The sequence below is a fragment of the Pteropus alecto genome, unplaced genomic scaffold (assembly GCF_000325575.1).
Source record: "Pteropus alecto unplaced genomic scaffold, ASM32557v1 scaffold311, whole genome shotgun sequence".
Taxonomy (NCBI): domain Eukaryota; kingdom Metazoa; phylum Chordata; class Mammalia; order Chiroptera; family Pteropodidae; genus Pteropus; species Pteropus alecto.
Genome location: NW_006431916.1, coordinates 3,342,174 through 3,368,940, shown reverse-complemented (window position 1 = coordinate 3,368,940; position 26,767 = coordinate 3,342,174). Strand labels below are relative to the sequence as shown.

The following is a 26,767-nucleotide window of genomic DNA, read 5'->3' as shown; positions in this document are numbered from 1 at the left end:
TTCTATGTTCCAATTGATTTTCAGTATTAAATTGGAGTTAATTGCCAGTGGGAATGATTCTTCTTCTTTCACAAGCTGTGAATTAAGAGTGAGGAAGAGTATTTGAAAGTAATCAGCCTGGGGTGTGTTAATTGTCACAGCCCACCTTGGAAACTCAAGTTTTTTGCTTATATCTTTCTTCCTTTCCAGTATTCCCAGCAATTCTGCAAATAGAGCTGAACTATAATTACAACTATTGTTTTTTGAGTATGTGGGAGCTTTTCACACCTTATCTTTAGTCTTTTTCATCACCCTGTGGTAGGACAGCTATTATTTTCATCTTCACTTCACCCCTCACGTTCACTTTGACTAAATAACTTGCCCAAGATTATACCTATTAAAAAGCAGGGCTGGAATTCAAACTCAAACTCATCTGGCTCCAAAGTCCAGTCTCTCCGAGGAACTAATAGTCAACCTAGACTCAGAAGAAGGCCTAAAAATCCTATAACTTCCACGAATCAAGTTGTATAAAGGGAGGGTTTCTTACATTATTAAGTCTATAAGTTCAAAATTCATGTTGGAAAAAATTTACAGGACAAATGAGGATAAAATATGAAGCCAGTGCCAAGTTAGAGAACCTAGATCAAGAGGCTGTGAAACCACAAGCTGAGATTGACAAAATTATAGAATATAATAGAAACAAAACACCAGCAGATGAAGGCAGCGATAATAAGGAATAAAGAGGTTACTGATAAGTTTTACCTTAGGTCAGAAAATTGAAAATCTCATTAACTCCTGACAAATTCCTCACAGAGTTTCTCTGCTTACCTTAGCCCCTTCAGAGGCTCTAGAAACTGGTAAGAGGATTTTAAACATAATATTTGCAAGAGATGAAGTTTATTTGCCCATTTCCCAGAACTTCAGACCAAGAAACAATAATTAAGAAACCAGAGATCTGCTGTAGAGTGAATTTCATCTTTCCGCTCAGAACCAGGAAGCTTCCCCCTCCCCAGGCTTCCTGCTCTTCATTTCTAATTGGAACATGTTTAACAGGTTAGCCACTGGGTTTCAGTATTGCATGTAATCCTACAAGATGGTACTTAGAGTCTCCTCTTAGTCTGTGCTTGCTAACTTGACAAGGTTGTTTGCTGCTGTCTCTACACTCCCCCTAAATGGCTCTGAATGGTTATCATTTTGGTATTGTTATTATTGTTATTTGTTGTCATGGCTGTGAGATCTCCAATTTTAATGAAAGTTTCAGTCCTTTATGAATATAGTTTGTTAAAGTTCACAAATCACCCTAATATCCATCTTCTCATTTTAGGTTTAAACAGCCCTGAGAAACAGGCAAGATGGAGTTATTGCTCTAATTTTATAAATAAGAAATTCAAGGCCCAGACAGGCTATAACTAGCCAAACTCTCCATACCATATGCTAGTAAATGAAGATTTCAAGCTTGGATGCGAGAATGTTGCACTTCGAGACTTCTGCCCTTTTCTCACGTTTTCTTTGTTTACTTGAACATTTCTTCATTTCTCTGTCCACTTATTTGTATGATGCAATTAAAGATAATGGAAATTAGTAATACCCTGAGGCCATGTCCATGAGGCTGTTGAATGGCCACCTAACAGATTAAGCAATCTGTTAGTTGCAGGTGCTTGACCTCTTTTGCTTTTGTTTGTTTGACAGTTAAGATGATTGAGTAATAACAGCTGACAATACAAAAACTGTTCTGCAATTGACTATTATTATTGTTTTAAATTGACCTGGAGCTCCTAAAACTAATTTAAACAACTGACTACACATATATAAATTTAAGAGAAAACAGTCTGTCCTATAAATATGTTCTTATGTGAATGTTAACTAATCATAATCTAAGTAGTACTCATTTACTATGGAGAAGAGGGAGTAACTCAAATACATTTGAATGACAGATTCAAAATAAGGTCATCTGGCAGGCATAGCAAACTCCCTGGGATATTCCTGGGTGATTACCTTTACTGTAAGATAAACCCTGTTATATAGATTATGATGCAGGGCCTGATGCTACTAAGAGCTAATATCTATGACCATTTACTACATATTTGGTACCATATTGATCTTGTTTTCCTGAATTTATTAAATTTCATCAATTAATATTACAGGTAGGCATGCTCATCATTTTACACATGAAAAAACTGAGGCTCGGCAGAGTTTAATAATTGATCTAAGGTTGTCATCGAGGTTGCACATAGTCATTTATAATGTTCCACACTGTCAATTGAAGGATGACACAGTGGAGGATCTGAATTTAACTTTATAGTTTTTTAGAGAAAAATAAATTTATCTAGCATCAGCAGTAGCCATAAATGTTCTTACCTTTAGGTCTGGCTTTCTGATGGCTCTATTTATGATATACTCCTCATCTGTAATGAGAGGGTGGTCAGGAGTGAGACCAAATGCGCTGTTTACTGCTGACAGGTAGATCCACATTACCTTTTTCCAAGAATAAGTTTGGAATTCATCCTGAGGAAATAGACACCACAACCCCAGTGAAATTAAGTGAAGTCATCAGGCTAAAATTCAACCTGAAAAACATCATTTTAACATAATTCGATAAGTTTATGGAGTTAACAAATATTCTATACAGAATTATATAACTTTGAAAGCTGGTAGATACAGAGCTTTGAAGGGAAAGTCTCATTATCGCTTATTGAGCAATCTGCATGCGAATATGAGGCACTGACACAAGCAGCAAAGCTCGAGTGGAGAGGCAGATTCGCAGGTAAGAGCTAGTTTTCCCTATTATTCCTCAAACATGTGGCTACAGCCAGAAGCAGAATTCCACAGGGGGAAAAAAAAAAGTTTTTCAAAGATTTATGTAGGTCTCTGAGGGTGAGGAAACCTGGTTAACTAAACCATCCCATTTCCAGGATTAATAGCTTGACTTCAATTCCACTTCTTCCAGAACACCTCTCACTGGGTGTGGGGCGGGGGGAACTGCCATTATATTAACTTCAAAAGATTCTTACTGTCCCTCTCCTATGCTCCTAACTGCTTTCTGACTAATATTATCTTGGTTCTTTTAGACTATTTTGAAGGTAGTGACCTTTATATCCCATCCATGTGGACAACTGCAATCTGCTCAGTGAGAGTGTAATGAATTGATGGAAAAAAGATTGAATGTATGGACTGAACATGCCCAAAGGTAAGTGTCAAGCTGTTAGCACAGGTAGAATTAAAGAAGGTATCTTCTGTCCTGACCCAGCTGAAGCTGCTTCTCTTTGCAGTTCACTGATGACTTCATCACAGGATCAAACTAAGAGAGCAGTACTGGATTGAGTAATAGATGCCACAATGGTTCCTTAGAGATCTATGCAATAACAGTGATAATTAACAGTGGTTAAATGGGTAAATATGACTACACATAAAACCCACTTGAATGCCTGGTAAACCTCAGGAGCTAGGAAGAATAGCAGGTGAAGTCAAACCCAGGAAACAATTTGATGCCTGGGGAATATAAGTCAGAGCTGGGAATTGTCTTTACCACACCCACTTTTGCTATAAAGACTGAGCTGACTCTGCAAAAGGCAGAGAGAAGATATTTAGTTGTTGTAGCTAAATCTCTTACGCTGATTCTCAAGAGAAGCCCATCTCCATGACTTTGCTCCTGCTGCTTCCTTAACCTGGGATTCACATCCTCCTTTCCTCTCTTTAGGTTTTCATATGGCTAGATCCTGAGCATCCTTCAGGGTCTATCTTAAAGTTTATATCTTGGGACCCCTAATTTCTCTGGGGGACCTTTCCTCTGAACCATCAGGATAAGGAGATTCTAATCACATTCTACCCACTGTATTACCCTTCATTTTATCACTCTTCTTGGACTGTGAGTGGACATGTGTCTGATGTATGTCTGTACTCCAGCCAGGTCTAGTGCCTATTGCGTGTGTGTGTGTGTGTGTGTGTGTGTGTGTGCGCGTGCACATTCACACGCATGAGAGAGAGAGAAGGAGGTGGGAGGAGAGGAGAAAGCAAAGCAAAGGAAATGTGGAGGGGAAGAGAAGGGAAGGGAAGGAAGAGAAAGGAGGAAAAGATAGAGAAGAAAAGGGAAGGAGATGGGGAAAGGAAGAGAGAGAGGAGAGGAAGAGAGAAAAAGCCTCAGTAGAAATCTGAAAGTTAATAAATTAATTTTTAAATGAGTAAAATTGGCTATTACCCCATTGTAAAAAAAAAAAAAAAAAAAAAAGATTAATAAATCAAATCAAATCAAATTTGTATGGAATTACCTTCCAAGCCTAAGAATGACTGAAGATGGCTAAATTTCCAATGACTGACTCATTTAACTGGTGGACATGTTCTAGGTGTTGTGGAACCAAAGACCTTGAACACACCTTGACATAATTCATCATTATAGGGCTTTGCCTTTGAGCACATCAAAGGGGGCTTTGTTATGAGAAAGATTTTGAGAACTACTGGCCACCAGTGAAGGCAGGTAGGAAAACCGCTACTCTTGGTCCTCTTAAGTGAAATAAAATAATAACTACTAATTTTCCTCATTATTTAGCATTTTATAAAAAAATTTTGTGTCAGTTATCTCATTTTAGGTGCAGTTCTCCAAAGTTAGTATTATTATCTCCATTTTTCAGGTGAAAAAACTCTCCATCAGCAAGACCAAGAACTGTTCAAGCCAGTCTGGTGTGGGTAGCAAGGGACAACTGAGATCTGAAGTCAGGTCTTCCTACTTCCAATCTTGACTCCTTCAACTTGTTTTGACAAGTTCTCCATGAAGTTTGTGACTCATGTATAAAAATCACCTTGAATTCCATACTTTGTAACAAATAATACCCAATTCTTAGAATCTCTGCTCTCTTGGCCACAGAAAATCTGATTCTCTAAATCAAGCTGTCGCTACTCTTCCTGAGTGACAGAAAACACATGTCTAGATTGTAATGCCTAAAAAGGGAAAAGCAAAGCTAAGCATTGGAACTCTCAAGCTCTCACAAGCCAATATTAATCCAATGCACCAACTGTATGTCTTAGTCTAGGTGAGTGTTAAAGACTGAAATTCATCAGTATGCCTCCATTTAATTATAGCCTATAGCATATTAAAATGACGATGCTTGGATATATTTGCCTTTAAGCTTATTTTCTGTCATCCCCTTGAGCCTTGGGCCCTATAACTCATAATTCTGCATAATTCAAAGTAGAATTCTATAGACTAAATAAAGATAATACATGAGGCGACCATTTTTCTTAGAGTAAGGTAGTGATGAAGACTTTTTTCTTGCTTACTATCCTATTAAAAACTCTATAAAATCATCTATATTTTTAAAGGAATTCACCCAACTCTTTAAGAGGAGAAAAAGGGCAAAGAAATTAAGAAAAAGTGTTTAAAGTGTGTCAATATGAAGTGGTCACTCCAAGTAATAAAATTAACTTCTCTCAGTTTTCAGTTTGGTCCAGTATGGAAAGAGCACAACTCCTTCCTGAGTTCAAATCTCAGCTCCAAAGAGTCTTGAAAAATCATTGTAACTCTCTAAACCTAATTTTCTTTATATGGCAAGTGGAGATGATAATACCACATTTCATGGATGTTTGAAGGATTAAAGACAATAATGCATGATGCCCCTGGTCCCAGGTCTGGCCCATAGCTGAGTGCAACAAACACTATTTGGGTATAGCCTTGTCCCTCATTTATCACAGTATAGTGTTCCTGAGATCTTTCTGTAAACAGGAACTTACTTTCCCTTTGAGGAAACTTTAGAATCTCTGAGAGTCTTTTTATTTGTTTTTCCTTTTTGGAAAAGAAACATCTTTACCTGGAAATGGCTATTTCCACTTCAGTCTATTTCCCAGCTCTCTCAAGCAGTTAATGATCTGTAAAATACTTACACGTACCAGAGGAGCTACCATTTTAAATAATTGCTTTGTAGTACAAATAATCCAAACTGTGTGCCTGGTAAAGCTAGACTTTGAACACCTCATGTCTCATTTAGCAGATTTACCTCCTCTTTCCCAAGAGAATTAACCAGATCAGTCCCTGAACTCTTAAGAGTAGGATTTAAAATAATTCAAGAGTGCATTTCAAAGAATTGAATGCACACAGAGGACCCATGTTTGACCTGAACAGAAAGATAGAGAAGAAAATCTGGGCATTTTTTATTTCCTGCGGCCTTGCACTTCCTGAACCTGAAAATGACAGACTTTTATATTTGAGTGAAGTGAATGACCTTACTCATCTTCTTCCAACCTTTTGCTATAAGCACCTCATCTCTTGGAACTTAAAAGCAGTGTAATGGTCACTTTAAGTTAAGGCCGTGCTGTGACATCCTCTTGTGTAGAAGTTCACTCCATAACCATGTACTTTTGAGTTTGCCTTAAAAAGAAAAAAGTAACCCATGGCAAAGTTCTTAAGAGACATTAGAAAATCAGTACTTTTCACTTGGAGATGGATACATTGCAATGCTAAAAAGTTGGACTCTGAGTTGAAGTACTTAGAGAATTACCGATAACGTAGTAACTTACATTACTCCGGCTCTTTTAAAAACACTGCACTACCTGTTCAGACTCCTAACTCTGGCAAAGTATTCTTCTTTCTGTATTTAATTATCACTTTTTTCTTTCTTTCTCTCTAGATATAATATCTTTCCCTCTGTTGGCCAGACCCATTGATACTCTGGACACCTTGACTTCATATTCCCAAAGCTGCTTAGCTGCAAAGAGTCGACGTTGGCTAGAACACAGGATTTAGTTATAAATTATATAAAGTTCTAAGCATCAGAAAAAATCTCACACTAATTGTTTTCTCAGTACTACTGGGACATGTTGACAAAAAAAAAAAAAAACGGGGGCGAAAACAAGGTGATCTGGAAGTTATGTGACAAAGAAAAGGTATGTCTATGTTTGTAGGCAAAAAAAGAAGAAAGAAAGAAAATCCTGAACAACTCAGTGTATGTTTCTGGGGAGATTTGTATTTTTGTTTGTTTTTATAGCTGTTTTCTGAAGAGAGAGGGAGTAGTGAATTGGCTGGCTCATTGTCTGAAATATCTGGAGACGCAATGTGTAGTTAAGAAGGAATGAATAAAAAGATAAAATTGGTTTTAAAATGTGTGTAGTAACCAATGCCCACGGAACACCTGCGTGACAGCCATAGTTTCGCCTCGGCACTTACACATATACCACCTCATTTAGGCAGATGTGGGGTAAGTAATTTGTCTATCATAGACTGAATTTCCCCAAATTCATATATTGAAGCCTATTTCCCTGATGTTCCTGCATTTGGAGATAGGGCCTTTAAGGAGGTAATTGAGGTTAAGTGAGGTCATAAGAGTATTGCCTAATCCAATAGGGCTAGTGCCCTAATAAGAAGAGGTAGAGATAGTCTCTCTCTCTCTCTCTCTCTCTCTCTCTCTTTCCTTCCCTCTCTCTCTCCTTCCCTCTCTCTCTCTCTCACTCCTTCTCCCCTCTTCCCATTCCCCATACTTTCTCTCTCTCTGTCATGAGAGAATACAGAGAGAAGGCAGCTGGCAGTTTGCAAGCCACAAAGGAAGGTTCCACTAGAAACCAACCCTGCCACAGCCCAAGCTAATACACTGTCCAAGGTAGGTCAAACACAACACTGGGAATCAAACTCGAGCAGTCAGGCTCCAGATTCTTTATTCTTAAACCACTTCAAAATATGTCTCTGCAGAGTCTGGTCACTGGACAGGGAGCAAGAAGATCTTCACTTTAGACTTTAGTTCAACTCTTGGTAGTTTTGCTTTCACTCCTCATAGCTAGGGACCCTGAACATTTCTTTCAGCTTCTCTATGCCCACATCCATAAAATGGGTGAAAAATAATCTCTACCAGTAAAGACCAAATGAGGTAACATACATGCAAATACTTTGAAAACTGTAAATCACAATTCAAATAGCCCTGTGTTATAAAGAATAATGGCCTCAAAACTATTTGCCTTAACATAGAATCAATTCTGAGAGGTCAGACCAAAAGATCTCAGGGATTCTTAGCTGGATATCTAAGGAAAAACCAGGTTGGAATGTGGGTGGAGGGCCAGGATCCAGAAGAGGGAAACTGTACTTAAAAGAAACATAACACAATCTTCTCTTACTTTCTCAATCATGACGCTTCACTTTAGTGGCTTTGTAATAAAATACTGGTACAAACCTTGAGACCATTTATTGCAGATTTCATTCAATGTACTTAATTGAATTAAATAAATATTGAGCGCCAACTGCAGCCATGTGCTAGATGCTATGGGAAATGAAAAATAAGCCACAATTGTTGTCTTCAAAAGGTTTATGATCTAATAGAAGAAAAAGCTACAAAAAGAAATGTGCCCTTGTTGGGGAGTGGGAGAGGGAACTCTGGATTTACGGAGTCAAAAGACAGATTTAAGTTCTTTGCCCACCTATTCTCTTTACCTAGGTGGTTTCCATGTGCTCCTCCCCACCAGCCACCATCACCTTTTAACTCTTTTTTATTATCCAGTGAAGCTCAGGAAAGCCTATCTTGGTTTTCTTGACTCGGTCAAATCTCTATTCTATAATCCTCCCATAACCACGAACCTTTCCTAAGTAGCATTTACAACAATTGGACTTTTACATTTATCTGTGTAATGGTCTAATGAACTCCATGATGTCAAGAACCCTGATTTTATTAATGGTTATACTCTCTGCCCCCTGCCCATGAGCTACCACTGTGGTTAGCACACAACCTGTGCTCATCAAATTTATGAAAGAGGAAGGGAGGGAAAGAAGGAAAATGGGAGGGAGGGAGGAACATGGGTGACATTTACTAGGTTGTAAAGTTACTTGTCCACTCACCTGTAAAACAGAGATAACACCCATTTTCTAAGGTTATTATGAGAATTAAATAATCAATGAGATGCTATTTTATAAAATATTAAATGAATAACATTTTAATACAAGGTAGACTGCTAAAGGCATGATAATAGTCAGAGATGAAAATATGGAGCTAAAAAGAATGAAGGAATAGTCATTAATTCCCTCCAGAATTGAGGCAGAAAATATATCAACAAAAACTTAATAGAGAAGGTTGTATGTGCCTGAGGAATGAGTAGGTTTTAATAAGTAAATACAGAACATATTTCTATATTTATTTTATAGAGAACACGTGTTTAAGTGTGTGCATGTGTGCATGGATATATGTGTGCATGTGTACGTTTCTGTGGGTTTTTGATTTGACTCTTCACCAGATTGTCATTCTGTAAGGACAAGGATTTCTGCCTGTTTTGTTCATAACTATAGTCTCAGTATTTATAATAATGTCTGGGACATGATTGAAGTTCAGTAAATATTTATTGAATGAATAAATAATAATGAATCGATAATAATGAAATGAATAGAGGAGACTGGGAATATCAGATGAAATTTTATAAGTAAAAGCATAGACAAAACAAAGAAAAAATGGTGTTGCTGGGGAGCCTGGGCTTGGATCGACCAGTTTGCAGAGGAGGAGGGTAGAGAGGAGTTACGAGATCCAGAAAACATGAACACAAACACTGATGGCTGGTGAATGTCATGGTAGGCTCATGGACTTTAGAGCCCATTTGCATGGCTGATTTGCAGAATTTCTGAGTTTTCAAACTAAAGTCCCCAGTATTGGCATCTTTAGGTGAAACTGAAGAGAAAATGCTCCTCCTTAAATCATTGAAATGATATGCCCTGAATCAGGCCTCATAATCAATCATCACAGAGTCGTCCTCTGTACAACATAGGTCTTTGACAACATGTGACATACGATGGCAATGAAGGAAAGAATGTGTTTGTAATTACAATAAAGATGAAAACTAGAAATCATCAGGAGCATCTGAATTCAAAACGGCAATGAATATAAATCATGTTATTTGCATAGAAATGTGGCATCACTATAGACATTGGTTAAAATTCAGAAGTAGATGAATAATGGATAAAACTCCACTTTGAAAATTATTAAATAAAATGTAATTGCTCTTCCCTTTTGGAAAAATCTCGCTCCTAAAAGCGCTTAATAACAGAAGGAAAACTGAAAGTAAACTGGGTGCTAAAGACTTTCAGTCAGTACATCACGGCCTTTTTAAAAAATGTTAAGAAATTACTGCCTAATCAGTATCTGTGTTAATGATCTGTAATCTTATCACTGTGAGATTAATGATAAATACCAAGTACTGATTTTTTAATAACATAAAAAACAGATATACAACATATTTTCAGGTAGGGGTCATCCAGTCCTCCTTAATGGGAAGTCTTCACAGTCCAGCTATTGTAATACAATTCAAATAAAATATTTTAAGATGTCATTTTAATGCAAATAATATATCAGCAGACTTTTAAACTCTTGGTGCCTAAAGCTTATTTTTATCTAAGGTTCAGATAGCAAGAGTGTTTGAAATAGTTGAGTTCTTGTCTAATTACATAACGACTAATTTAGAACCTCATTTATTTGGAGAGTCTCTGCCATAGTAAATCCATTTAAAATGACACACAAGAGAAAGTAATTAAAAATTAAAGTTGAAATCAAGACGAAAAAGGCAAGACTGAAACTGGTTTCAATCACTCTAGCGAGCTGAGAAGGGCAGCGAAACAGGAGAGTGACAGATTTTCAAAGACGCAAAGAAAGAGGCAGGATGATGGAATGCAGATATCTGTGGCACACAGTGCTTTTTCTTTAAATCTTTCTAGTATATGTCCAGTTGCAAAGCTGACCACCTGTACCCAGGAGGGGTGACCTGATTGAATATGAATGAGTGCTGGGGTCCCAGCCACAGGAAATCGCATGTCTCCTGTCCTGGAAGGGATTGCCAGTCCTCCTGGCTAATAAGGGGAAGGTCCAGCATCCAATGAGCAGGGTCATTACACACGGGTGCACCTAGTCTATCTCTACCAAGCTCTTTGGTAGAGCAAGCTTGTTAAGTTGCTTGAACAATAACACACACACTCACCCACACATACGCGCGCACACACACACACACACACACACACACACAAATGATCTTTGATAATTCACTTTACGGTTTGCAAATGGCTTTTACATACATAACCTCACTTCATCTTTGGACCAGCTGAGGAAAGAACAAGTACTTTTACTAGATCCATTTTTTAAGTGGAAAAATTGAGGTTCTGAAAGATTAGATTACAAACCTAAGGTGTAACCTAAGGTGCTAGGACTATAAGTCAAAATTTTTGACTCCAAATCCCAAAATACACCATCTCTCTGTTGGTAACACTTTTTATTTCCTTCACTTTTACTAGATCTTTCTCTTTTCTCCCTCTTCGTTTCCCTCTAACCTACTTCCCTCTCTATTTCTTTCATTTTCCTCCATTCTCCTGCCATTTCCAGCTCATTTCCTATTATTCCTATCTGTGCTTTGACTTTGCCAACAACCTCAGAGAGTATAGCTCAGCCAACCAGATGTTCTCGGATCTAGAGAGTCTGGTGATGCATAAAGTTTTTCCGTTTCTGAGTTGTTTCTGCTGCAGCAAAAGCATTAGCCTTAGAGAACTAGTTTGGGGAAATGGAAGTACCTGCAGGATAAATTTAAGTACTTTCCCAAATCCTCCTGTTACGCCGGAAAATAAGGATCTCATAGGTCGTTAAGTACACATGGAAGAGATTGATCTATGAAAGGATCCCGTATGTTCTTATGTCCCTACTCTGAACCCTAGGAAGCAAACCTCTCTCTACTCTTGATCCAGCAAGACACTCAGGCTTTGTATGGAAAGACCACTTATAACACTTTGCTAAATCTGGGTCATTCACTTGAGACTATAAAAATATATAATGGCTGAACCATAATGCATATATCCAGGGTTTTAGTCCTCTCTCAAAGACCAAGTGAGCTCATAAATGGAGGTGATAACTATACACAGCAGTTTTTCTCAAAGCAATGTCCCTTACCAGAAGCATTAGTATTAACTGAGGACTCATTAAAAATGCAAATTCTTGGGTCCCAATTCATATATACTGAATTAGAAATTCTGGGGTGGGGCCTAGCAATCTCTGTTATAAAGCCCTCCAGCTGATTCTGATATGGTTGAAGTTTGATAACCACTAGTCTAAGTACAGTTGCATGGGAACAGTGCTAGGACTTGAGACTTAGCCCTGGTTAGGTCCCTCACACACCTAAGTGTGTGGATGAAGTATGTCTCTCTAAGTAGAAACTTTTACATATTCTACTTTAATCCTCACAACCCTGTAAGGAAAGTAATATCAGCTGTAGGTGAGAAATAAGGAAGGTGAGTTTCAAGGAGGTTTAAAGAATGTACCCAGAGTCATGCAGCTGGTAGACAACAGAGCTGGGTCCTTATCACTTAACTCTTTCTGCCCAGGAAAGCTGCCTCTCATGAAGACACTTCCTCTTTAGCTCTCTGGTGAAGTCCTCCTTGGTAAGTGCCAGGCACTCTTCTCTCATGCATTGCCTGTGAGCCTTCATACTTCATGAAGTTTGATGCAGCGTGGAGTTCGGCTCACAGCCCAAATCATCAATGCAACTTGCTCTTACTCCACAATAATCTTGATTTCTTGAAGTCTTGAAGTTTATTCTTAAAGAATCTTGAGTTAAAATATAGTTGAACTTGAGAGGAGGTGCCTCAGCTATCACCTGCATTATGGTTCACATGTCAACTAAGCTAGGACATACAACAGGTGGTTCTTGAAGTAACCAAGATCTTAAAACAAGAGATGGGGCTGACACGAGTGGACCAAAACAACAAAGACAAATTTCATCCAATTTGCAATTTCATTGAGGTCTAGCTCCTGATTCTGTTAAACTGAAATGTGAAATTTTTGTGGGAGGCCAGTTATAAGACTAGTTGCTATCTTTCCTCCTTGCCACATTAAATAAAATATTTAATAGAGAGATCGCTATACATAAAAAGAAGCTAACAGCCCAGTAGAGGTTGATTTATCAAAAATCTGGTTGTCATTCTGGGTCATTTGGGCTGATGCATTGTTAGAAACACTCAGTAAAAATCAGGCATTAAAAAGGTCCTCTATGAGACTGTCTTTTGACACCCATCAATAGGAGTGTCTACTTCAGCCTTCAGCCAGCACTTGTTTATAGAATCCCTACCATGTGCAGGAACCAAGGATATAGCAACTGAGTTAGAAATGGTCCCTTCCCTGTAGAACTGACAATCTGGCAGGAAGAAAGCACATTGTCTAAGTCAGTGGTCCCCAACCTTTTTGGCACCAGGGACTGATGCTCCTATGACACTCTAATGACTAATGATCTGAGGTGGAGCTGAGGTGGTGATGCTAGTGCTGGGGAGCGGCTGCAAATACAGATGAAGCTTTGCTGGCTCACCTGCCACTCACCTCCTTCTGTGTGGCCTGGTTCCTAACAGGCCATGGATCGGTACCGGTCTGCAGCTAGAGTTTGGGGATCCCTTGGCCTAAGTGCAATGAGTGCTAGGAAGAAGTGTTATGGGAGCAAAGTCAGGGAAAGTCATCCTATGCCAGGACCTTGCATTAGCAAAGAGAGGCAATGACCTCGGAAACAAGATGGCTGCATTTCTTATCCTAGCACATATGCAGGTGCAACATGCCCCATCAATAACTGTGGCTCTCTCAAATGAAAAAGAGAAGACAACATCCTCTTCAGAGGAGTGGTCCCCATCTCCTCCTCGCCTTTTTCCTCCCGACAGAGTTGCTTCAGTGGAGTGGGCCTGGGATAGGCATAGATATGTCAGGATGCAAGGGGAAGGATTGGTGTGGATTTCGTAGCTGTAGCCTGACTTTTCTTCCCACTACCTATTATTTTCAACTGTTAACATTGTTATTCTCTGTTCTAATATTCACAAAGCTCACAAATTTAAAAGGAATACCCTGTGAAATTGGTCTTCTTAATCAAATCCTAACATATGCAAATGATTGAATTCTTAGTAAATACGTAAAGTCGAGGCTGTGACAGAACCTGAGGCTAGAGCCTCCTTCCATCACCTGCTTTGTGCACATCGCCCACAGCCATCCCATAACATGATGTCCAGGAGAAAGTGCCTCCAGGTACAAAATCAAAACGCACTTACTGTTGTCCTCAGCAACACAACATCCGCTTCTTGCAAGGAACACGGGACGCAATTTGCCCACACGTGCCAAGCAGGTCTCCAGTAAAACACCAAAGGGAGGACCCCAAATGAGAGGATAGATCCAGCAAGGCAGAGGGTTTTCCGGCAGTGGTGAGTCTGGTAGCCAAATATCTCCTGAAACAGAACCAAAATGACCCCAAATATCAGTTGAGCATAATAAACAACAAACGAACAAATTGGGATTTTGATGATAAAACAGAGCAGAAAGTAAAGAAGTTGAACAGGATGAAGGGAAGACAAACCGAGGGGTTGAGAGAATGGAGAAGGATCCCTGACAAAGTGTAAGACATACTCCCAGGCCTCCGAAAAGTCACAATCTAACTAGGAAATTTAGTTGCTACAATTTGAGCATCAGCTACTGTGTGCCAAGCATTGTGCTAGATGATGTGTTATCTCGCTTAACTCTCACAATCATCCCCTGAATAAGATATTACCCCCACTTCATAAATAATGAGACTGAGCTCAGAAAGACTGAATGGAATGACTTATCCAAGGCCACATAGCTAGGAAGTTTGGCCTTCGAAATTTAAACTCAGGTCTGTCAGCCTCCAAGTCTCGAGCTTGATTCACAGCTTTCATAGACATGACCATAAGACATGTGATGGGACTAGGTGATGGTAGCAACCAATGATTCCCTTAACTAGGACCAGCAGCCTCATGGACAGGAAGGACTAGAGCCTGGCCTTGAGTTTGGAGTCAAGATTTAGTGAAAGTGTTTGGCCACAAGAGGATGAACAACTAACTGCCAACTTGTCTTTAGGAGTTTGAAGTAGAATTATGCATTCTCCTCCTCCTTCTTGTTCAGTTACAGAAAGAATTTTACAGCAGGAGAAAAAAAATCATAGAGACTATTTGGTTTACTTCGATGCATGCCTATTGAGTTCCTGCTATGTGCCTTAATTCCACAGCTATATCCTACAAAGCCATAGGTATACTATATACTGGTTATAATGGCTCAAACTGAGAAGATGCAGAGAGTTCTGGTTAAAAGCACATTCACTGGACCAAGACACTTTGGGTTCAAAACTTAGCTATGCCACTCACTGGTTGAGCAAATTTGACCTCGAGCAAATTATTTAACCTCTTTATTCCTCAGTTTGTCATCCACAAAATGAGGGTGATGATAATACCCACCTCACAGGGTTGCTGTAAAGTCTAAATTAGCTAATAATAGGTAAATGTGATGTAAGCATTTACTAGCTGCTACTGCTGCTGCTGCTATCACTAGTATTTTACCATTTCCCCAAACATAGACCTGAAATTCTATCGCCTTATTTATTGGAGTTTAAATCTCAGAATTCCTAGTGTCAATAGTTCTGCTCTTATTAGAATTGCCTGTTAGGATAATAAGGAGCAGGGACATGCAACTTTAAATCCACCAACATCTCTATCTTTCTGGATAAGATTACATTATCAGAAAAGGTTCTGTGATCCTTGGATGAAAGCGGCTCTCAAGTATAATTATCAGGCTCCTCCTTTCATTAACAACACATGCAGGTGCTGAAGGCTTCCATAGCTTTGGCATGCCTGTGATAAAAGGTTCACATTAACTCGGAAACACAAGCTTTTGACTAAAGTTGCAAAGTAGAATGTCTAATTTGACATGAAAACTCTTCTGTCCCAAGCCCAAGCCATTACTCTACAGATGTCAAGCCTGGAATGGCTCTGTTGCAATGCTTTATTGATCCCACATTGAGCAGGGTCCCAATCCTAAATTTCATACCTGTCTTGAGTCCATCCCACCATCTTTTACTATGTGTTTTTTTATGTTCCGACACTTTGGAATAGATCAACTTCTCCCATACAACTAACGCCTTTTATCACCTTTTACGACATGTTATATTTAAAAACTTCCTTTTCTTGCCATTGTGCCTCATGCGATCTGCCTGAGTTATGCCAGTTCTTTAGCACAAACCTCCCTGTCACCATATGTTCTTTTACAAGCTATACAATGAAAGCCCTCTGTAGTTTCCAAAATGTCTTCATGTTTATTATCAAAACAAATTTGGTAGAACTTATTGTCTTCACTTTCCAGCTAAGAAAACTGAAGTTTTTCTGGCAATGTGGTCTTTATGAAGAAAGATAGAGATGTTGGTGTAATAGTTATTATTAGCAACTGTATGGTAACAATGAGAACAGCTAGCATTTATTGAGCACTTAAAAAAGCTCTTCACCAATCACTTTACACACACTTCCCCATTTAGTTGAAAAAGATTAAATAAGTTCCCCAAGGCAAAAGCTCACCAGTAACTCAAAACCGGGCTTCCAGTCTAGACCTTTGCGGTGCATGAAAGATAATGTGAGCTGGCCACTTCTACTCTAAGGCTCTTCGTTCCGTCTTGAATTTTGGTTCAATTTAACAAATGTTTTTTTAAGTGGCCATCAAACAACAGGCATGTGTTAGACACAGAGGTGAATGAGACCACATTTCTAGCCTCAAGAAGCTCATTAGTGGGAAGAGAAACACATAAACAGATAAGATTAAACAAGGTTAGAGCAATAAAAGGGTTATGTAGAGGGCTGACTATATAAGTTGTCATCTGGATGGGATGCTATTAGTGACACTAGTACAACAGGGGTAGACCAGAACCATCCTGGGCCAGCCAGATGTCTACTACCCTAGTTATAAGAGTGTTATCTAAAAGTTTGCCTGCTCTCATTCCTGTGGACACCACGACACCAGTTACTAGTCCATGACCCATAATCCATTGCCAAGTTGTCAGTAAAAATGCTGGAATAATGTGGAAAAGAAATGTTCGATTATTGCTTGTTAAAGTGAGTTGAATTATACTAAACTTGAAGTGAATTGCATTGCAAGGATCATTAATAGATACTGAGTTTAAAATTATAAAAGTTAGCATATACTGTTTATCACCCCATATCAATCTACTTATACTTTATGGAGTGCTTTCCATGTCCTCGAATAGGCTTGAAGTACTATCCCAGCTACTCTGCACTCTATCCATCCTTATTTCTCATAAAAAGGAATCAATCAGTCAAAAAGAAAAAGAATATCGAGAAAATATCAAATGAATATTACACTCATGGTAGTCTACATGTGTTCTGAAATAGCCCACGGTCCCTTTATCTCCCTCTTACCAGTCTTCTTTCTGTTCCTGGGCATCTAGATTTTTTGCATCACTAAGGGCTTAAACTTTGGCTTCTAGATATTGAAGCCTTCTCCCTTGCAGAACCCCTATACTCAAGAAGTCAAATTATGCTCCCCAAAACAATTGTTTAAACTTTGTTGCTAAAGCCAAAAATCCCTTAAGAATCTATAAACTCTCTCCCCAGAAAAATACAGAGACACATACACATAAACTTCTCCATAAAGATTCAGGGGGTTTCAAGAGCCTAGCTAAGACCCTGCCTTAGTGGGTTCCTAAGGTGAATTAACACTGATCTTTCAGAGTTTACACTATTTAACTTAGGATATGACATTAGATAAGCACTTAGTGCATGTAGAAATATGAAGATAGGGGCTCATGCTGGTAAGGGTGAGAGGGTGATAACAAGAGCAGGGCAATGGCCTACTGCAAGAAGCTTCCTAAAGTGATGTCATCACCTGGGACTCATCAAGTCCTGAGAGAGGCTATCAACCTTTTCATCCCAAAGCCAGCAAGGAAGACTCAACTTAACCAGGTCTCACAGACCAGGTTATAATGAGAGAGAGAGATGTGTGTGACTGTCACACCAACCAAATAAATATTAAGAGTAGGCATTAAGAATTTATTCTCCCCCCAATGGTACCATCTTCACAGTTGTGACTGTCCTGCCATGGAGCCAATATGCAAGCATAGTGCTGCAAATTGGCTCTGGAATCTTCTCTGACCATCTTCTACCCTGACTGACAAGCTTTCTTTAAACATGGTAATATATTCAATCAAATTACAGTCAAATCCTGTTGATCTGAGAGCCATTTATTCTCTTCGTGACAATTTTGCATTTCTCTACTGGATTCATTAAATATTTGAAAGTTTAAATAATTAATTTTTTTAAGAGATAATATATTTTCCCTTATTTTGTATATGAAGAAAATGTTTTACTATAATTTCCATACACTACAACAAATTATGCTGAAGGAATACAATTTACCTCACTGTTTAGCCCAATCCCAAGCCCTAATCAAATTTCTGCCTTAGTAGTTTCTTGTTTTCTACTCTTTTTCTGCTAAAAGATGATTTCCTAAGAATCCTGTAAGTTAATTTGACTTCTAGAACTGGGTGAGAAATTTTCAACGTGCATGACCTAACCCAGAAATCTTAGATTGGAGGCTCAAAAATAATGGTCTGCATTGGTTTCTTGATGGCCTCAGACGTATTTCTTAAAACTTTAAATTGGCTCTCTAGCATTTTCATATGAAAATTGTGATTGCTACCTTTTCTTTAGAATAAATCAGAAATTATGACAACACTGTACCCACTTTCTTGCACTGTAAGAATGAGCTGGAAACCAGTAAGAGACATGTACAAAATTACCCAGGAACTAACCCAACAGCATCCAGTGACAGGAGGATGAGGTACATTTACGCAGGAGGATCTTAAACAGCACTGCAAACAAATCAGCTCTAGCAACACCCAATAATATGGATGACTCTTAGTAATATAATAAATAGTAAGTGAAAAAAGTCAGTGTGAAGGATCACATCTTTAGAACTTTTAAAATATGAATTATTTAAACTTTCAAATATTTAATAAAGCCAGTAGAGAAATGCAAAATTGTCATAAAGAGAATAAATGGCTCTCTGGCCCAAAACATGCTTTTTCATAAGGTTAAAAACAACTAAAATTTAAAATACATATTTTAGGTTACACTTCGGTCAGAGAAATCTCTATAGCAAGGAGAGCAAGGGAATGACGGACATATAACTCAGGGCAATGGTTACCTCTCTTGAAGGAAAGCAGGGAAATGAGGGGCTTCACTATCAAATGTAAATTTTGTCAAGATTCTAATTTTTGTTTGGGGAGATAGAGTCATCAAATTATTATAAAGATCTAATTAAATAACTAACGAAATTAATGCAACACGGCATAGGCAAATAATAACAGTGTGTCATGAACCAAGAATTTTGAACAGTCTAATTGTAAGCACTGAAGTCTAAGGGGAAAAGAAAGGAAGAATCAACCAAAGCGAGTAAGAGATGCTCCTCTTTGAAAGATCAGGTTCTCTCTCATGTCCCAGGGCCTCTGCCGTGCTCTCTTCTTTCCCCTACACTGAGGCCATATGTCAGATTCCATTTCTTATCTTAGATCAGACCCGCTCCTTGGAGTTACGGCCTCATCCTGTAGGCCACTGGTTCTCAGCCAAGGGTGATTTGCCCCTCAGGGGATATTTGCAAAAATGGAGACATTTTTGTTCTCCCTTGACTGTGTGAAAGATGCCATTCACTGACGGGTAGAGGCCAGGAATGCTGCTAAGCATCCTACAGTGCAGAGAACAGTTGCCCCCAACCTCCACAACAAAAAAATTTCTAGCCCAAAATAGTGCCCAGGTTGATAAACTTGCTGTAGGCGTTTGAATTTCCCCCACCTAAATTAAGCAGGTCTCTTGGTCCTAGTGCCTAGGATGTCATCCTCAGCACCCAGAGAACTAGAAACTTTGGATATGGAAATCTAAGGCTTAAAAGGATTCACATTTAATGCCAAATGACCACTAAAGTCAACAGTAGTCACAGCAACTCATTTTGCAGATGAGGAAACTGAGTTGCTAAGAAACAAAGCAAATTCCCCACATTGTCTGCACCCGCTTCCTTCCCTGACCTGAGCCACTATATCTCATTCTGCCCCAGCCATGAGGACATTTGCTTGAACTCAGGGAGCCCTTTCCTGCCTCAGGGTCTTCCCATCACATCCTTTCAAGTCTCCTTTAACTGTTCCCTTCTCAGAGAGGTTTCAGCTAATCTATATTTTAATTATAAGCCCCTGATCTCACCCTTTGCAAATACAGTTTTAGTATTTTCACAATTTACAATTGGTATTTTTCTTGCTTTTCTAACTGTTACTCCTTTCTGCCACCCCCGCCCCCCAACAACAAGACTTTAAGTTTTGTCAGTTTAGGATCCGCTCAAGTTTGTTTCCTCCGATACTGTTTACCCAGCGTCTAGTACATTATTTGCATGTAGTTGGCACTCAGCAAATATTTACTAAATGAATGAATAAATAAATGAATGACTGTACTAAAGGAAAGAAGGAAGAAAGAAGGAAGAAAGGACAGAGGGAGAGAAGGAATAGAAATTAATAAACCCTTACTCTCCTTGTTCCTAGCTCAATAAGTTTAACTATGTCCTCTTCTCGAACACTCTAAAAATTAAATCAGTCTACTGTGGGGTGACAAGTAAGGAAACGGAAGCAATCCCCAGATACAGCTCTGTGCCTTTGGTAATTAGAAAATGTTAACTAGTCTTATCATTTGAATCATACTCATTAACCTCTAAGGCTAGGTTTCTTGAACAGATGTTTTTCCTTCCTCCTTATAGTCTGTCTCCAGAAGTTCAAAACTTGCTAGAGATAAGAGTGAGTTTCACAAACTTCTTACTTTCAACAGAGACAAATCAAGGTCTGGGCTAGAAGGGACAAACTAATTTGGATATCTGCCGCCCAGGCTCCTGTGCTGTATTGAAAGATGTGTTCACAATTGCCTTAGGGTAATCTAATTTCCCAGTCTTCCAAAGTACTTTAAAAGCAAAATTATTAAAAGAAAAAGAAATGTTCTTCAACGATGACTACTTAACAGCTGTGTCCCATCTTTCATTAAAAATGTTGACATCTGTTGAGTGGTGAGCCTTGGAGGGATCCTTAGGAGTCAAGTGGCCTGGCCATCATTCTCTGTCCCATGACAGACGATTAGAATGTCATTTAGCTCAATTTCATTCCTAGCATTGGCATTTCACTTCTCTTCATTCCTAGCTTTAGAATCCCGCCTCTCTCACCATTGAGTCTTGGTTCTCTTGCCATAGCATTACCTCACATGGTTGCTATGGGAAACAGTGAAATGATACCTGTGTCAGGTATCCAGTCCCCAAACTAAGGAACTCATAATGAAAATGTTTAGGTGCTGCATCCCCAGCATGAAGTCTTCAAGATGTCAATGCTTCAGTTCAATGCAAATTGCTACAGTGTCTGAGGCCATGGGTAAAGTAGGTCCACTAGAGATAAATTTCTCAGCCTCAAGGGTCTGACAGGAGAGATGATGAATTTTAAAATAACTATAATTCAGAGCAGAAAACATTGTGTCATATGAAAAGTACTGAGGGTAGGGAGGGATGTTGTTAATTTCAAACGATGAAGATATCCTACTGAGATGATAAGGAAAAGCTTTTTAGGAGAACTATTACTTCAGATGAACTTAGAAAGAATTGTCAAAATTTCAATAGTTGCAAATGTGGGTAGGAGAGGTGGTGCTCCTAGTGGAAGAATTAGCCTTGAGCAAAGACACAGAGTCTGAAAATATGGAACGTATTTAAGGACAAAATGTCACTTTAAGGTATTACAGGTCAGTGTGCTGTGGTTTTACAATTAACCCAATCATGTATGGCCAAATAATGAACCTTTGGTGGCACTTTGGGATATTAGAATATGTACTCTACTCCAACTAGGCATTAGTCAAAAGAGACTTTGCTGAACCCTTAAAAATTGTACCTCCATCTTTCCATCTCCACAATCAGCCGGTGGATCCACCTGGCTTCCCAAAAGCTGGCGTCCTCATGCGAAATCAGGGGCAGAGGCCGCCGACTCGAGCTATTCTGACTAGGCAGCAGTCTGATTACGGAAGCAAGACTACAGACTTGTCTGGGACTTTAGTGTCCTTTGACTAACCAGGGTTTTGTTTTCTCAGCCCAGGAAGCTGCCAGCCTGAGCTGTGAAAACTCCTCATTGTCACATGGGTCGTCTGGCAGAAAAGCGACCTCTCTCATCTCTCCATGGCGGGAGGCTAGTAACACTATGTCCTGTGCATAATTGTCCACATGACAACACAAAGTACATGTGAATAACTTCTTATTATGTCCCAGTCACCCTAAATATGTATTTTTCCATATTCTGCTTTAATTCTCACAACCTATAAGGAAAGTACTATTAGCTGTTGGTGAGGAATAAGGAAGATGAGGTTCAAGGAGGTTTAAAAGATGTACCCAGAGCTATGCAGCTGGTATGTAACAGAGCTGGGTCCTTCTCACTTATCTCTTTGTGCCCAAGAAGGCTGCCTTTCATGCAGACACTTCCTCCTTAGCTCTCCGATATCCTCATTTGGTAGATGTCACAGGGGACCGTACTTGAACTTTTGCTGATTACTCACTTTTGAACAAATGGATTTACTGCTCAGACAAATTCTTAGATTCCCTTTAAACACGTTTTCACAAGCTGCAAACTTCAGAGCAAGAGGAAATAGGCAAGAGGGACTCCACCCAGCAACCAGATGGAGGTTTCTACAAGCAACGTTTAATTTTCTGATCAGGCAATCTTGGGCAAGAGGCACTTTCTAGGTTCTCATGTAATGCTGAAATTAAAACTTCTTTTGCTAGTGATGTCTGAGTTGTGTAAGACAGTCAAAGCACAGACAGGGCAGTATTTGGAACTACTATCCTGTCTGGGACCTTACTCACTGCACAGGATTAAGACCCAAGATAGGGCGCAGAAAGACAAAAGGCCATGTTTAAGATGAAACACTTTGGTTCAAGACCTGGTTCTGTCACTTATGAATTTTCTTATCTGGAAAACATTATCCCACTTAAAAAATAATACAAATACCTACTTCACAAAACTGTTATGACAATGAAATGGAATAACAGTGGTGAAAGTGTTACTCAAATATAAACTGTTCTTATTATGAAGGAAATTAGACTAAAAGGTGATTGGTAAGCCCTCAGTGATGCCTTGATATGTCTGGCCCCTCCTTCAGACCTCAGCTTCCCTGATTACACAGTCTAAAGTAGCTACCCAGTCACTCTCTAGCATATCATGTTATTTTAATTCTCTATAAACCATTATATCTATCTAATACTATTCTTGTTTGTTTTTTACGATCTGTTACCAGAACCTAATTTTCACAAAAGCAGAGCTTTCATCTGTCTTGTTCCTTGCTGGATTCTGGCACATAGTAGGCTCATGAATATTTTTCGAGTGAACAAATGGCTCAGATTACATCATAGGGATTCCAATCTAAGGAAGTAGATCAGAATATTATTAGACTGGTAAACAGAGAAGCTAAAAATGACAACCATAGACTGTTAGCTTCTGATGAAACAACAAACATACAAACAGTCAAACATCATTTTGCAGAGAAGAAAGCTGAGAACGTAAAAGAATTCTCAAACAAGAACACATAGAGAGAAAGCATAGGAAAAGCAATGACCTCATTTCAAAGTCATACTTCCACTCTTTGATCAATGGGGAATTTATCTTGACAATAAATTGTATCCCCAAGTGTTATTTGTCTTTATCCCCTTACCATAGGATTTGTCACTTATCATAGGATTTTAAAAAATGAAAGAGGGAGAAGGATGCTATCATGAACTCTGCGGGAGGAAAGGATCAAAGATGATCTGGTCCTTTATTTCTTTCACAACATGAAACTCTCAAACCTCTGATGAAACAAACTCTACTTCCTGGGGAAGCCTGTTCCATTTTCAGATAGCCTTATTAATAATTACACCATGTGCCAGACATTGGGCTAGAGCTCCTTCCCACTCACCACATACATGCCCACACACAAACACTTCCCTTTCTACCACGACAACTCTATTTTTATCTGTTAAACAACAGAAAATCAATAGAAATAGATTGATCTTCCATTATAAGTTTATGCCTAAACAAAGGCCTGTGTATATAAAATTATTGGAAAATCATTATCTTATCAATCTCTCTTGTTGCGATGGCCTGAAATCTTTTCTATATAATGGAAGTAGATGAAAAGCATGCTTTAAAACAATGGTTACCCTGCTTTTTTAGAATGAGGAGCCCTTTCTTAATATCGTTGGTGAAAGATAAATTGTTAAAACCACTTTGGAAAGCATTATATAATAAGGCTAAAGATATGCAATACTGTGTGATCCAGGATTTTACTTGTATCTTCTCTACATATGTACCAGGAAATGCAAACAAGAAAAATCCAAAGCCAGAAACAATCTAAAAGTCCATCAACAATTAAAATGACTTTTTAAAAGTAAACAGTATGGTGGTTCCTCAAAAAACTAAGAATTAATCTACCATATGATCCAGCAATCCTTCTACTGGGTATTTACCTCAAAGACTTGAAAACTAATATCTGAAAAGATATTTGCACACCAATGTTCATAGCAGCATTATTCACGGTGGCCAGAAGCCATTTGTGACAACATGGGTGGACCTTGAGATAATCATGCTAAGTGAAATAAACCAGACAGAAAAAGTTGAAAATCACATGATATCACTTACATGTGGGATATAAACCTAAAAGCAACAAATGAACAGGACAAACAAACAGAGACTCATGGACATGTACAATAGACTAGTGGTTACCAGAGGGTATAGGTGGGGAGAAGGGAGGTAGACGGGGTAAAGGGGGTCAAATATGTGATGACAGAAAGAAATCTAACTGTGGGAGGTGAACACACAATGTAAATATATATGCCTTATTGTTAAAATGTACAGCTAAAACTTACTGGATTTCCTCAACAAACGTCACCATAAAAAATAAAAAAAATTTTTTTAAAAGTAGTCTTATATTGATATATTCTGAAAATGAATAAATGAAAATGAATAAATGAAAATGAATAAATTTTAATTTTATGCAATAATATGCATACATCTCATAAAACATAATAAGCAAAAAAGTAAAACATGAAAGAATATAATCAGTGTACTTCAATTATATAAACTTCAAAAATATTATGGGATACACACGAATTTAGAAAAAAATATCTTTTAAAGGCAAAATAATAACAAAAATCAGGTGTGAGGTTACCTCTGAGGTGGTAGAGGACAACGGCAATGGGTTATAGTTAAGTAGAGCCCAGGAGAACCTCTGGAATGTTAACAGTGTTTTATCTTCTGACTTAGGCAATGATCATATCGGCTTTGATTCATTATTAAATTGTTTGTGTATGTTTTTTGCACATTTATATGACATTTCAAAAATAATGCCGCGTATTCTCCAATGATGGACCTCTACTGCTTATGGAAGCTATATCAATGCTTGATGGGCATATAAATCCTTGAACCCATAGCAATAACCCTAAGATTTACCAGAAGTGTCATGGCCCACAGGGTTGCAAACATGGGTATGGAGGCGGATGGGGGGAAAGCATTGGCTTGGAGATGGGAAAGCCTGGTTTCTAGTGTAAACTCTGATCTTATTAAACAGTCTCTTTCTCTTTTCTGGGCCTCAGTTTCTCCATGTGTAACAGAGAAGTTTAAATTATGTGATCTCTTGAGTCCTCCTAAATTATGATACCTATAGTTCTTGTAACAATAGAAATCTCCTGAATATCAACTATGTGACAGCCTGCAGTCCCCTCATGGGTGCATATCTAGGGTCATAAATCCCTCCCATGGAGATGTCTGCCTCCACTTCATAAGCCATGTCCACATGGCCTTTACTCAAGCTTGAGCATTCTTTTAAGGAAAAATAAAGGGTGGTTTTTATTGCACCACTTCTGTAAACTGGTGTCAGCATAATGTGCACACCACCTGCTTGAAAACTATCATATACAGCCCCCTCTGGAAAACGGAGAATGCCTCATGAAGAAATCCCCATAGTTGGCCCCAAGAATGGTCGCTAGCTTGTCATTGTGTGACTCTCTGCCCACCGTTCATCAGTTCGTCAACTGAGCATCAGAATCCCCCAGTGTGACAAGACTACTTGATTCATTTCCATAACTGGTATTCAGTCTTGAGCACAGCCTTGGAGAAGGTTTCTCATAATCTGTAAGATGACATCATCAAGCTATCATTCATGATTCTGATTTTCATTGACAGGAGTCCCATAATCTGCTAGAGAATTTCAAGCAAATGTACAAAAGTAGAAGATGGTTAAATTAGAATTGGTAATAGGGAAATGGTAACTTGTTAAGAACGGAAAATTGTTTTGGGCTATAAGGAAGACCAGAATTTCTACCTTTTTCAAATATGTGGAATGCCATACTCAACTGATACAGGGTAATTCAGGACATTAAATGCTAGGCCAGATAGTGATCACATCATCTCCGAGTTTTTTTATAATTTGTTATTACAGAAGTAATACATGTACATTTTAAAACTAAAAAAAATAAAATAAAATACCAATAAAAACTTTATATTCCCACAACCCAGAGACTGCCACAATTAACAATTTATTGCATATATGTTTTTTCTTTTACTAAAAGGAAACCAATTGGTAAATGATATTTTACAATGTGTTTTTTTATTTAATAGCTTCATTTTTCCAAGTCAATGAGTTTTTATCTCAACTAATACCCAACTGTATTCAAATTTCACCAATGGACTCACTAATATTCACTATGTTTTTTAACTAGCTTGGTATTATTCTCTTTCTTAACCTAGATGGTTAAGATGATGGTTAATGAATGTCCATCCTATAATTATCCATTAAGATGTACAGAAATATTTTGTGCACTTTTATGTAGCTATAATGTATAAATCAATATGTACAATAATATTTTTCACAATAAAAGAAAAGGGAAATGTCACACACTCATATGATTTTTATTGTACTTTTGCTGGTTCTTTTAATATCATTGTTTTTGCTGGT

General features: G+C 38.4%; 1 protein-coding gene across 1 annotated transcript in view; it reads right to left on the bottom strand.

Annotated features, from left to right (window-relative positions):
- The window catches only part of ATP13A4 (ATPase 13A4), a 112,719-nt gene that overhangs the window by 65,650 nt on the left and 20,302 nt on the right, over nt 1-26,767 (bottom strand). The window contains exons 2-3 of the mRNA XM_006906171.2: nt 13,985-14,158; nt 2,338-2,484 (exon numbers count right to left, since the gene is read on the bottom strand). Coding sequence (XP_006906233.1) covers nt 2,338-2,484; nt 13,985-14,158 — 321 coding nt within the window. The remainder of the gene's footprint in view (nt 1-2,337; nt 2,485-13,984; nt 14,159-26,767) is intronic.